Genomic DNA, 14413 nt, shown 5'->3' on the forward strand with positions numbered 1-14413 from the left:
AAACATGCACGGCTTAGAAAGCAAATTCAAAGACCCCAGGGGCTGGTGTGGCATAAAGTATGAAACTTCACTCGATAAAAACCACCACACATTAAACAGCATCATTTAACACTTGTAATAAAGAAAGAATTGTCTATTTCCATTACATTGTTTACAGCAACAAAAGCCTGCAGGAAATCACATCCTCGTATACTTCAATACCACCACGATGCGACACGTAATGTACAGAGGCTTTTGTCTGCCACATCAATTTATATCACTTCATTAACAAAGGCAACATTTCCTCGTGGACCAGATGTTGTGCTGGAGCTAGGTTGTTTGAAGTCAGAGTTGTTGGCTCTCCCATGGATAGCAGGTCACTGCAATCATAAATTATAAAGCAACTTCACAATATCACTTTGCACAAAATAAACTATTGGTGTCCTGATAAAACCTGATGTACAGTACAGATAAGAGGAGGAGTGAAATCTTTGATTGGGGAACGTGAACAAAATATATTCTGTCTTTGTTTTAAACACTATTTAAACTTTACGTTATGTAAACATGCAATTCCTGAAGTAATAAAGTTCAGCTATATTGTGACTGATGGGAACATTATGGTACATTTGCAGATGGTAATAACATTGATCAGAGAACATCACACCAGCATCTTAAACCGGACAGTGAGCAGATGCTCCATGTGACAGCTACGGCTTCCAAGCAGAACAGCAAGTGACTGACTTTATTGGACTCCTCATGTTGAGACAACGACCTTGTGTGAAAGTAGCAGCTCGGTTGATAAGTCAACTGAAACAGCTTCCTTTTTCTTTGGGCTTACACTCCCGCATCATTTGCTTCTTCACCATAAATGAAAGCCCAGGCAAGTTCAGCAGCTATACTAGGCTACAGATGGCCTGCTGAGCTTGGAAGCTTCCGCGTGCATGAGCAGGGGGTCTGATCAATGCAGGCAAGATTAGACAGCAAGTGGGTAGGTTTTTCAACACAACCAAAAAGTTGTGCCCACTGTGCAAGGATGTTTTTTTTTATTATTATTTCAAAACTTCTTTTAACTCTTCAGCACTCTGAAATTTGTGCTGAGTGCGATGGTAAAATATTGGTTGCATGTTGACAAACTAAAAGCTCCCTGGACTTTTTAATAAACTACACTTCTTCCGACATCAATAAAGTAAAACAGCTGATAATGACAAATATGCTGGGAAGGATTTCTCTCATCCATATGTCTTATTAGACTTACCCACAGTGTCTGAAACCCCCACTTTTGCCAAAATGCATAACTATAAATCCAAAAAGGAAACTTCAGTGAGTGAATGAAAGTTATGGTTTTGAATGAGAGGTTTTTCGTGCAGCGGCCAGATGGTGTAATTCATATGAATGAGTAATGCAGGTGGTCACTGTAAAGTGAAAAAAATAAAAAAGTTTCTGATTCATAGATGAAGCACTCACGCACTGACTATATTGTTTTAACACACCAAGCAGCGTAGTACGAGGACTTAAAAATTCATTTCAAAGATCAGGGTAATCTTTAATGTTGGTTATCAAGACATTATCTCATAAAAAAATGCCTAAAAGGGATTCTTTGTTTACCAACTGCTGCTATAATTATTCTGAAGATTTTGCAGCTGTTCATGAAAGGCACAGTGACAACAAGGAGAGCACACATAACAATAATATGAACCTGCACAACGCAAGTTTTATTAAAGCCAACACAAAGAAAAGCAAACAAAAAGACGTGTCTGGGATGGGGGGGGGGGGACACGACACACACACACACACCTCATTATGCATTGTACCAGCCAAATTAACTTTATCCTGGTCTAGTATAAAATCTTTGCCTGATTTGTAGGGAATTTCTGCTCTATTAGACAGCACTCGGTGGAGAAGAAAGGAAACCCAGGAGGGTAACACAGCTTGTCGATAAAAAAACACACTGCAGGATTTCAAGGCATTAGAGAACCTCGCCACAGGAAGACTTGGTGGCTTGGCAGAGCTGAACTCAGCCTGCCAGTAGTTTCTGTGCAGAGCTGCATGCTGAGCTCTAAAAATCAGCCCCTCTGTTTATCTATGCAATGTAAGCAATGCCACATTCACCAATGTGTCAGGAGAAATAAATTCTTTGTCTTTAGTTGTCTGAGGCTGAATCGTGTTGATAGAATTCTTATCGTTATGTATTTCATGAATTTATTTATGTTTCTTTAGCCGGATGTGTGATGTTCACGCCCTGAAACAACGCCACAGCAATACCACACCACACACACATACACATACACACACACACCTCCACAGCCTGTCCATCACAGCCAGCGAGGAGAGAGGGGAGCTGATGGAGGTCCATGCTGACAGCATCGGCCACAGGGTTGCCTGAGCATGTCAACATAGTTATATGCAGGCAACTACATGCATCAGTGTCCAAAACAGGGCTGTTTGTAATGGTATGCTGAGGATGCAGTATCGAGGTGGGGGAGGCAGGCAAGATAAAATGGGGAAATGGCATTAAGAACTATTCTGAATTTAACCATTGATCATAACTAGACTCTTGCCTGCCCCCCCCCCCAAGATACAACATGGGGAGCCAGAGCTAAACAGGTTTAATAAGTGCCAAGATGGCTTTAACAGTCAACTAAATTAGATATTGCTGTAGTAGGACAAGCTGCAATTTCTGCTGTCATTGTCCCAAACTGTTTTCTGCTAGGATGAGGCCATAATATTTTTGAACCCTTAAAAAGGTGTGTAATTTGAGCAATCATGGTTATATTCTGCTACTCACTCAAAGACAAACCAAAGGGAGCAATCAAAAAGACAAATTAAATTTTTTATAAATATGTTGTCAATCCTGGCTCTGGTATATTTGGCTACAATAGATGAATATGATGAATAAACAATGTTATTATTGATGATTATTGATAAACTGATAAACTGACTTGGTTAAGCCTTATGACCACTTACTGCCTTCTGATCTGTGCACATTTCTTTACATTTTATTCATTGAAGTCACTGTTTAAATGGGCTTACGATCTTTTGAAAGGAAAAGTTCAATATTTTTGGGAAATATGGTTTATTTGCTCTTTTTTAAGACTTAGATGAAAAGATCGATAATACTCTCATGTCTCACTTTTATCTTTGGTTTGTTTTGTTTTCCCCCATTCCTAGTCTAATCACTAGTCTGCAAGTATTTTTATTTCAATTTTTTATCCGGAATTTAATGATATCTTGTACTGGATATTTTTGGCTGGACAGCAACAGTGGGGCCAGCCTTATAAGCGCAAATGTTGCGCAATTAACCAACTTTTCAACTTAACCCTTTTCCAAAAAAGCACATGGCAACAACTCTAGCGACTTTTTGGACAAACCTTAGCTACTTTCCGTAGAAGACATTCATCAGTATTGCCCCATAAGCACAAGGTCGAGCTTTCCCACCTCAGGCACACTTCTCTATGCTGACCGCATGGCAGCTGACGAGAATGAGCGATCTGAGTGATCATTTTAGATGTAAATAGCCAAAATCTAAGCACAGCCATTGTCTTTAACTTATGTGTTTGGTGATTTTGTCTGACGAAGTTGCAGTTATGGTAAATGGTAAATGGATTTGCAATTATATAGCACGTTTTTTAGTCTTACTGACTACTCAAAACACTTTACAATACTTGCCACATTCATCCATTCATTCACCACACTCATACGCTGATGGAACAGCCATCAGGGGCAAAGTGTCTTGTCCAAGGACACTACGACACGTGGACTGGAGGATCCAGGGATTGAACCACCGACCCTCTGATTAGTGGACAACCCGCTCCACCTCCTGAGCCACAGCCGCCCAAACAAATAAAATCAGGATATTAGCAGTGCAAAGCAGCAGCTTGAAAATTACTTGAAAATGACTGCTGGTTAACATCGGCCACATTCAGTCACTATTTCATAATTGTTCCATTGTCTGACAACAGAAACAGAAAAAATATAAATGAGAACAGGTTTATTTGGGAATTCAGCTGTATTAAAATAATATATATCTGAGCACAGAGAGTAGGAGAGAAACAAACAGATAATGGGATAAAACTGGCTGACATTAGGCAGAATGCAAATAACCTACGATACAGTCCATCCATATTCTAGGTTTTGACCTAGTCTTGTTCATATATTTTTAAATAAGATGTATTATACATTAACATTGTTCTTTCAGTAAGGCCAGCGTTCTACTCAAAATAACATGGGTGTTTTTCTACACTGCTGTTGAATAGCACTTTGGGCAGATGTACTATGCTCACTGTGACTCAAGAACTTTTTGTTCAGTGGTATCTCTCGCAAAAAAAAAAAAACTTGCACGTCACAAAGGGAGAAGACACGACTTCTTCAAAAAACTGCAGATTCATTTTTGCAGTATATTTTAAGCCTTAACTTTATTACAGCTATTTTGCATACTTTAATAATGTTGTCATACCTGTATTTTCCATAGGCTACTTTTAATTCCTATAGATATAGACATTGCAAACTATGTTTGCACATAATTCACACTTAGGTTATTTTTATTGATCTCTCCTCAAAGTAACAATTCACCCAGCTCACCTTGACTGAATCATTCTAAAACTTGGTTTAAAGTTAACTTTACATTGATTGTTTTGACTTAACAGTTTCTGACATCCATTAAATCCGCTGCACAATGATTGAATGCAGAATGTACGTATGTACAGTAATTTCAATTATCTTTCCAGCGCTTTGATGGCATTGAGGCGCTGACAGAGTCAAAATAAATTCTTGTAACTGACATCCTGAAATGAGCTACATTTATCTTTTCCTCCATCCTGTAACAACCCCCATTGTGTACTGTTTAACTGATCATTTACCCCTGTTTGCCTCAGACAAATGACATTGACTCTCAAAAACTTAAATGTCTCTGGAAGTGTCATCTCTCATGTACTTTTTCTACAGCATGTGTAGTCATGGTATGGCAGCCTCTCACTTTCCACAGGACAATGGAGATGAATAATTGGATAAAACTGGATTAGTTCAGTATAATAGGATAGATTTTTGCAATGAAGATGGTCGAGAACATTGAAGAAAATATTAAAGCAGAATCGGAGAATGCCATTGAATACAATATTTTATGCACTGTTCAGTCAGTGAGTCATAAAAGCAACTACGATTCAGATGAAAAGACAGCATACCTGGCACGTCTCCAGTTTCCTGAGACAGATGAGCAAATCTACCAAGAGATCAATGAAGCCAATGAGGAGAAGCTACATGCCAGGCTATCAAGCACAAGGCCTGTGAAGAGGAGGAGGTCCCTCTACTAGAAAATGGAGCTGCTGAAAATACTACAAAACATGGACTTGAGTACCCATGAGCAGGGAATAAATATTCAATGGTTGTAGGATAGAGAAGACATTTCAAGAATTGAGCCGCTGCTCCTTAACGCAGAGAAAAATATATTTTCCCAACAGTAGAGAGCTCTTTACCAAAGATGGAGAAAGTCAACAAAGGCTCCAGATACCGAAGGTTTTAAGAACACAGGAGCTTATCACTCAGCCAGCAAGTCCTCCAACCTGAACGACCTTTTGGTTGTTTGTCCCTACCCTCCAAGACAAGAAGGTTATGGAACGGTCATGATTCAACCCTTTAAATAGGAAAGAAACAGCAGTCTCCAAAGTGTTTTGCTGACTCATCCATCCAAACCTACTAAAGTGGACTCCGTCACTACTATATCACGACTTTCTCCTTTCTACATCCACTGGAGATCACCTAACAATAGACATGTAATTTGCCATAATAAGGTACTTGCACAGATGACCATTGGTCTTTTTTTAATTTTTTTTTTTTTTTATTAACAGGACAGTCCATTCTTATTAGAGAAAGACTGTGAGCCACCTTTTGCCAAGAGATACAACCCGAAAGAAAAGCCACTTAAACTAAATGTTAAACAGTTTTTATGGGACAAAAACTCCAAAATGGCCCCGAAATGGAGGAGGAAGAAGAAAAAGGAGAAGAAAACTCTTCAAACTCTGATAACTTCATGTTTCTGAACACAACTAAGACATGAGTACCTTTTTCTTCAGTAAAATATCCCTCACCTGTGATATCTCTTAAATAATACAGTGTGCTGTATGTATACTGTTTCTTCTGTGGAGAATTTTAAGCGATTAACATCATACATATGGCATTTAAAACAGCTGGATTGAGTGGAAACAAGATAAGACAGATGTGTTCAAGGTCATGGAGGGGGGACCGCAGCCTATCCCAGCATGCAATGGACAGGACAGTTTGACAGCCTCACAGGGCTAACGCAGAATGACAAACACATTCACACCTACGGGCAATTCAGATTTTCTGATTCACCTTACTTGCATGTCTTTGGACTGTGAGAGGAATCTAGAGTACCTGAATAAAAGGGAAATCATGCCAAACAGCACTATCACCTTTTCAAAAGATAAAGTTCAAACTAATTAAAACACGTCATTCATTCAAATTAATTTAAATGCTACCCATTGAGCCTGATCCTAAATTATGGAACAGCATTAACACTGTTCTGTTAATTTGCGGTGCCTCTTCGGTCTCACTGGAGTGACAAACTAACCTTACTGTAAAGTCAAGCAGACACTATACAGATTAAGCCTGGTTTTAACCCCCAAATGACCCCACCTTCCATATCCACCCAAACAACTAATTAGAACTGGGTTTAATTTCTGAATAACCAACAATCTGGCTGTTGGACAACTGGGTGAATAACTGGCATGTTAGAAACTTTGGTCAGCTGTCTTGCAGCTTGAGCAGTTCCAGTGTCTGATTTCCCACATGGCTGCTGTCAGAAGACTCATTACAAACTGCAGCGAGCTTGTTTTAATATCACTGGAATAGTATTTTACATGTTGTGGCTATTGTAGTCTTGACTGAGAGGAGAACAGACCATCTGTGGCTCGTAGAAAAGGACAAAATAAGAGATAGCGCTTCTTTTCTCTTTCTGACTACATTGTTGAGGATGCCCGTCTTGTGTTCTTCACTGGACGTTCTGTGCTTACATTCAGAGTGAGCACCCATTTCATGACTGATCCGTACATTATGAACAAAGAAGTCATATGTTTTGGCTGTGAAGAGAGCCTGATTTCAGTGTGTAGCCTGAGCTCACATGACTTACAAGATTAATAAAAATGCAAATTAGTAAAATCGTAAGCAGCATCACCTTTAGCCACAATTTCTCGTTCTAGTCCAAATTGCTTCTTCTTCTAATGCTTTCATTTTGCATTAGTGATGAGAACAATAGTCTAGTGTACTGACAGGGCAACCAGCAGCAGGCAGTGCATTTTATGAACTCCCATCACTGAAGTACAAGGCACAGCCTGTGTTTGGTTATACACCGAGAATTTAGTATCTGACCAGATTAATATAGATCTAATATTCAAATTTTTTCCTGGCTTGATTAAACCCTACTTCGAATTTCAAATACAAAAATGACAAACTTAATGCAAACCCAACAAAATTAAGAATGTATCACTGCATATTTATAACCTATAGGCCCCCTGCGTTTCCAGCTGCAAAACATGTTTTCCTTTTGGCTACCTGCTCTTTAAGGCCCAGTGGATATTTGATTAACATCCTCTGCCACATGAGTGGAATGAAATTATTTATTTACAGGCTTCTGTAGATGACCCATTCAAGGCTATGACAGATTGAATGCACTACATTTTCTCAGGACTACTGAAGGCTTACTTGCTCAAATATTAATTTGTCACAAGTTCTTTCATTGTTATCCACTCCTTGATGCATGCCAATTAATTACTGCAGTTAAATTGCTCACATCTAGTGCAAGGGCACTTGTTATTGAAATGTTTCATGCCAGAGACAGTAACCACATGAATGAGTGTGCTAGCAGCACATGGTCTGAGCCCTTGTTTGCATTTCCCTTGGTTTTCATGTTGATCGAAACGCTGAAATGACATTGCAGCTTAGTTTTCAAACCACGGTAATTGGACAAATGATAAAAGAACTGTAAGAACGAGACTTCAGCTCGAATTAATGACTGAATGAAATCTGGAATTGGACAAGAAAACTAAGCATCAATGCAAATCAATAACAAACTCAGACAAAGTGGTTTACAGGCTGTATGTGCAAATTGGCTGCTGCACTGTAGGCAACAATATAAACCAATTATCAGGTGTCAGAATGTGCAACAAATACATCATACGCCACACTTCTCGATACTAGCCTGAAAACTTGATTTCATGAAGTGTCAAAACAGAGCAGCACTTTCCCCAACACGAGTCACATGAGCAAGCCAGAGGATATATTATATGTAATAACGTTGAGAGCACTCACCAGCCCCTTAACCCTTTCTTTACACTTGTTGTCCAATGTATCTACTGCATTAAACCTTTTTTCGACCTTTTCATACTTAAGGAAGCAGATTACAGTCATTATTACTGGACTGTCTGAACAAAGATGTTTAACTTGGAGAAGGGAAATTGGCTAACTTTGAAACAGATTACTACTTTAAATAGATCTCCAAGAAAGTACACCAGCTGGAAAATCTGCGAGCTTCCTTGGTGACCACCTGGCCTGCACCTACGCAGTGAGAGAGGGTGTGGCATGTAGCAGAAGTGTGAAAACACACACACACACACACACACACACACACACACAGACACAGACACAGACACACACACAGACACAGACACACACACACACACACACACACACACACACACACAGTGAGTGGGCAGGATGAGACTCAGTGCCATCAGGGGGTAAATTTCTCAAAGCAGGACTATAAAGTTTGTCATGTAATTGTGAAAAAGATTATGAAAAATCTTGGTGATTATGACTTGAATCAAAGAATCAGTTTAGAAATATAAATTAATCATGTATGCTGATTATAACTAATTACAAACAAAAACTTTCCCAAATATGTGATAACACTTAAGCTTTAAACACTTTTTATTCATGTTGAATGGCTCACTGATCCTAATATACTACCCCCAGGATACTAGCACTCTTACTCTATACTGCAATCTATGTAAAGGTCAAGCATAATGAATGAAAACAGGTAAGCCAAGAAATCGTCCCACCATTCAACTTCCCATTAAAATCACAACCACTTCTTTTTGTGCACAGATTAAACACAAGATATAATGTGTTCACCAGTAAAATTCAGAGGTTCCTGTAGGCACATTTTGTTGCCTTTAGACAGAGCCAGGCTAGTTGTTTCCCCCTAATACCAGTCTTAATGCCAAGCTAAGCTAATCACCTGCTGCCTGTAGCTTCATATTTACTGTACAGACATGAGAGTGGTGTCTACTCACTGAACTGTCAGCTAGAAAGTAAATAAGTGTATTTCCCAAAATGTCTATTCTTTTAAGGAAGGCGATAGTTTTAATAAAAAAAACATAACCTGACCTAAGCTCTTTGTTGGGGTTTATAGTTTCTTTTTTGCCCTTTACATCTCAACTTTTTTGGCATTTTGAGTAGAAGGAAGTTGTGCTGGTCCCATGCTCTTCTCAGTCCACACCCGTCTTTCCTCTCCACTGTTGCCAAGTGCTTGCTCATTGTGAGAGCTGTTGGGTTTCTCTCTATAATATTGTAAGGTCTTGACCTCCGTGTTAAGTGCCTTGAGATAATGTATGTTATGATTTGGCGCCATACAATAAAAACTGAATTGAAATTGTTTATGCTGTCTATGCTAATAACACACAATTACACATGCCTGAAGAACCAAATGACACAAATGCCTTACAGCATTAATAAATAGAGTAATAACTTTCTAAAAGTTAAATGATCATTTTAGTCATCTTTAAGATAAAATGACTGATATTTTATGTTTCTAGCTTCTCAAATATGATGCTTTTCTTTTTGCTATTTATGCTTTTCTTTGTCACACAATAGTAAACCAAATACTTGCTAGTCAGACAAAACCTTCACCTTGGTCTGTGGCAGACAAAAAGTTGAATCATTAAACCACAAAAAAAAAAAAGAAAAAAAGGCATATAATCAATAATGAAAAAAGTCATTTGTTGCTGCCCTATAATACTAAATACTATTGCTTAGCCCCAAAGCCAAAAGAGATGCGCTATGCAAAAATCCTGGATCTCTGGCTCCACAGACCAAGCCTCAGCACTATATGATCAGCATTCTTTCACTACAGAAATATTGCCACGGTGCAATTTTACCCAACAAGATGCCAAAAAGCTAATTCCAGCTTCCATCTGAAGTAGGACACATTTCACTGGTCATACTTAAATGTCTATTTAGAGCAACCAATAATAATAATAATAAATAAATGATAAATTCTGCTGCTCCACTCCTGACCCAAAACAAGAAAAAGATGGAGCATATGCGTGTTTTTTTAGCTGAACTTGACACGGCTCCAAGAATCTTTTAGAATTGATTTTAAAGTCTATTTGCCCGTAGCCTATATTAAGCTCTAAATGGATGAGCTTACATTGCAAACTCCCTGTTGTTTTAAGTGCCTTCACGTTCACTCACATCCACCACTCTGGGTTGTTTGAAGTTCAGAACCACGGACATGAGACATTTTTATGCTCCCAAACTGTGGAATGCCAGTCCCCTGGATATTAGGGAGAAAACCTCAGTGAGCATTTTTAAGCAGCAGCTTACAACACATCTATTTCTGTTGGTTTTCCACTATTCATTGAACTTAGAATTTTTCTCTCTCTCTGCACATATATTCAGTATTTTATTGTATTACTATGGTGCCATTTTGTGTTTCAGATTGCTCCTCATTTCTTCATATGGAGAGTGCTATAATGATAATAGAATTTCCACCTATCTGCTGTACCACTTTTACCCTTCAGCACAGCTGCCTGTTATCAGACATTCTGTAGCTTTAACCTATATGTTTGGGAACACAGTGTTTCAGTTGGTGAGCTGTGCGCTTAACCTTTTGAAGCATCACCCATTTCTCTACTTTTGAGCAAAGCAGATCTAAAGCTCCACCAAGAAGATAGGCAGGTTTATTGATCTCATTTGTGCAAAACGTATGCCTATAGTCACCCGCCAAAATCTAGTGATTTGACAAATAGACAACACAATGCTCCTTTGTGTGAGTGCGTATGAATAAGTGAATAAATGGGAGAGAGAATGAGAAAGGAAAGAGAAGATATAATTCCCTTTTAACTCTGAAGAACATTAAACTTATATTATTTTGACGTTTTCCTTTTTTTACCTGCCAGGTCAGCTAATCAATACACAATAGCATTGATAGTGTGTGTGTGTGTGTGTGTGTGTGTGTGTGTGTGTGTGTGTGTGTGTGTGTGTGTGCGTGCGTGCGTGTTTGTGTGTGTGGCAAAGGCACAGAGGTGGGGTTGGTACTGACTCCCTCAAACTCAGCAGTCTCAAATTTAATCACTGCTCTGCTCGGTCATTCACAGTCACAAGTGAAGCTTCAAATTACCACACAAGATGTGTGAGTGAACACTGACCACACTGCGTCAAAACCGCTCCGTGCGTAAATGTGGAGCACATTAACTACTTACGCTGCTGTTCTGTCCGGACCAGTGCACCATCGCCTGGTTATGAGCCGTGTCCCCGCTCAGTGCAAATGTCGAACTTGTGAGCTGAAACTCCTCCTGGTCCGAAAACGAAGCCTCATCCCCGCCCTCGGCTCTGAATCCGGACCAAGTCTCTGCGCTCCTCCGTGTTCGTCTCCAACTGGCCACATCCTTGTCCTCGTTCACCGTCACACCAGCCTGCGCCCCATTTTCTCCATAAAAGCTGTTGTTTTTTGCATCACCGCTGCTGTTATCGGTCACGTTTTTAGGGAAAGGGCTAAACGCGCGAGGAAACACTTTGGAGTGGGAAAGTTTTTGTTGGCCGTTTAACACGTCCTTCTGGAGGCAACTTGTTTTATTTCCCCGTAACCGTGACTGTACTTTGGACGAACTTTCTTCGCTCGCGGTTAATTCCGCAACGTTGTGCTTTTCGTCCCCGCCGGCGCTGGGTTTGGCGCCCGGTGACCCCTCGTTAAATCCAACAAATTCTTCTGCTGGTGCCTCGCCAAAATGATCCAATTCCTGCGCCGAGAGTTCCCGGGGAAACGCTGTGACTAGCGGCAGCTGGCACGAGGGAATGCACCTCACCTCCGCTTTTGTTCCGCCCAGGATGGAAGTTAGGGTGAAGAGCCAAATCCACTCAGAGAAAATGATAAAAAGGCAGTAACCGAGGCGCGTCTCCATTCTACGTTAATTCCGACTTCAGGCGTGTTACAAACACATCATCTTCACTCTTGAGCGTCTGTCTGTCATCACCTGGTAAAGTGGAGTCCGTGAATGCACTGTGGGGAGGTGCAGCAGCAGCGCGCGGACAAGTGCTCCAAAGTCTACTGATGCAAACGATGCATCAGAGGAGGAGCTGGAGGCTGAATCCTGCACGAGAGGGGAGAGGGGCCCAAACCCCCGCATCCTCATCTCAACCTGGATGGGAGAAAGAAAAAAAAACAGCAACTGGGTGTAGCCTACTCTTAATTAAGTTATATGTCTGTAGAGGCGCGTGCTCCCCTTGGGGTTCTTAATTCTGTTTTTGATCACCTCCGTGCCAGATAGGCTACAGTGTCTCTATGAAACATTTGACCACACCATCATCCTTTAGGTGCTTATGCACTGGATTAAAACAGTCTGAAAGGTCTTCAGATGTTGAGGTCCCCCGGGGGCAAGACATTATTGGGTCTGCTTCCAGGCGTCTTTGTGTGGAAATGTTCCTGACAGGGGCTTTATGGAAGATACAATGAGGCTTTGCATTTTCCATTAGTGCGGGCCTAGGTAATCAATTAACAGGATTGCCTGTGTTCACTGTCAATTATGCCATGCAGGTAATGACTCTGTTGTGTCCCGCCTGCTAAATGCCTCGGAAATGGTTTCACTTAGGCTGCAGTCCTGCATCAGATGAATGGAGAAGATGCATATTCCTCTGATTTTAGCTTTCCTCAGATTAATGGAGGGATGTCTTCAAGGCTGCTGCCAGGGATTTTGGACCCCATGAAAAGATGTCACATTGGACCCCACTACCACAGGCCTCGCCAACCCTGAAAATATAAGACAGTGCAGACATGCATGCATATTTGATACAAGACTAATACCAAGAAATGTGCTAAAGGCCATCTTTTACAGTTTAAATCATGTTTCATATCATTGAAACGGCTTTAATGATTTTGACTTCATTAATTTCATAATAATGAGGCTTCCTGGATGTTTAATTTTTGCCAAAAACAAGAAACAGAAACCGTTTCTTTTATAAGTACATTGTAAACAAAATACTACAGTAATGATGATAAGTTAATAACTTAATATTGAAAAACAAATGACCTAATGTTCCTAATGTGCTCCTGGTTGGCCGACAGAAAGTAATGAGAAGGATAGAGGTGAGCAATTTATAATTTTCTCTATCACCCTCTTCTGGTTGCTGTTGTATAGGCACAGAGGAGTATGCAGGTGCCATGGAAATAATTGAGAAGCCATTATTACCAGACACCCTGGAATGGCCTATGTTGCTATATTTCTCTATACTTTGGGCTTTGTTCCAGTCAGCTAATGGTAAACCATTAGGAGAACTAGAGCCCGTCCAAACCCTGTGATTAGATTCTATTCCTGGGCAACATTTTGTCAATAGGATGAGGATGCTGTTGACTGGTGACTGATGCTGAAGAGACTGCCTATATTGAGCTGTGTTCGCTCCGAGCTGCGACGTGATCCTGTTCCACATACGGGTCAACTGCACAGAGACGTCTTTCATCGGCAGCCATTAGTGATGCAGTGAGCAAGAGCTGTCTCAATCTGTTTCAGTTAGCCCCCACCAGACAAGGGGAAACCAGTCTATAATGCAGATTGATGGCTGACTGAGAATTTCAATCATGGAGAACATTCGCTAAAAAGCTCAAGACTTGACTGTAATGCAAACCCTAAAGCAGAGTGCAACTATTACAATGCAGAAAGCCTCTCCAAGAAAGTAGCCTAATGCCCGCATGTGGCACCTATTCAGCTTTTCACATGTATTTTTTACTTGCTGTGACTTTGTCAAGGATACATCTGCACTGACATTGTGGAGTGATTATAATGGATTTTTGTCTGACCTGTCTGTTTAGCTTAGACATGGATGGTTGTGCACATGTGGATATGGAGTTGTGTATGACTGGTGTGCTTTGACTTTGTTTTTCTTGTAACTAATCTGTGATAAAAGTCATTTCCTGAAGATGGACGCAACTAACGATTATTTTCATCATCGATTAGTCTATTATTTTCTCAGTTGACCAATTAATTGCTTAAATGTCAGGACATAGTGAAAAAAAGCAGATCACAGTTTCACAGGGACAAAGGTGACATGTACTTGCCTCATCTGAAAGAAATCCCGAAACCTAAAGATATTCAATTTACAATAATATAGATTAGAGAACAGCCGAAAAATGTCACATTGGAAAAGCTCGAAC

At 40.2% G+C, this 14413-nt stretch overlaps 1 protein-coding gene across 1 annotated transcript in view; it reads right to left on the reverse strand.

Moving 5' to 3' along the window:
* LOC111649557 (VPS10 domain-containing receptor SorCS1-like) overlaps positions 1-12241 on the reverse strand; it is a 48617-nt gene extending 36376 nt beyond the window's left edge. Inside the window, exon 1 of the mRNA XM_023399313.2 lies at positions 11472-12241. Within this exon, the coding sequence (XP_023255081.1) occupies positions 11472-12170 (699 nt within the window). The 5' untranslated portion in view covers positions 12171-12241. The remainder of the gene's footprint in view (positions 1-11471) is intronic.
* Between the last annotated feature and the right edge of the window lie 2172 nt (positions 12242-14413).

Source organism: Seriola lalandi, unplaced genomic scaffold, assembly GCF_002814215.2.
Source record: "Seriola lalandi dorsalis isolate HSWRI2012SDOR001 ecotype SW California unplaced genomic scaffold, Sedor1 jcf7180002051200, whole genome shotgun sequence".
Classification (NCBI taxonomy): domain Eukaryota; kingdom Metazoa; phylum Chordata; class Actinopteri; order Carangiformes; family Carangidae; genus Seriola; species Seriola lalandi.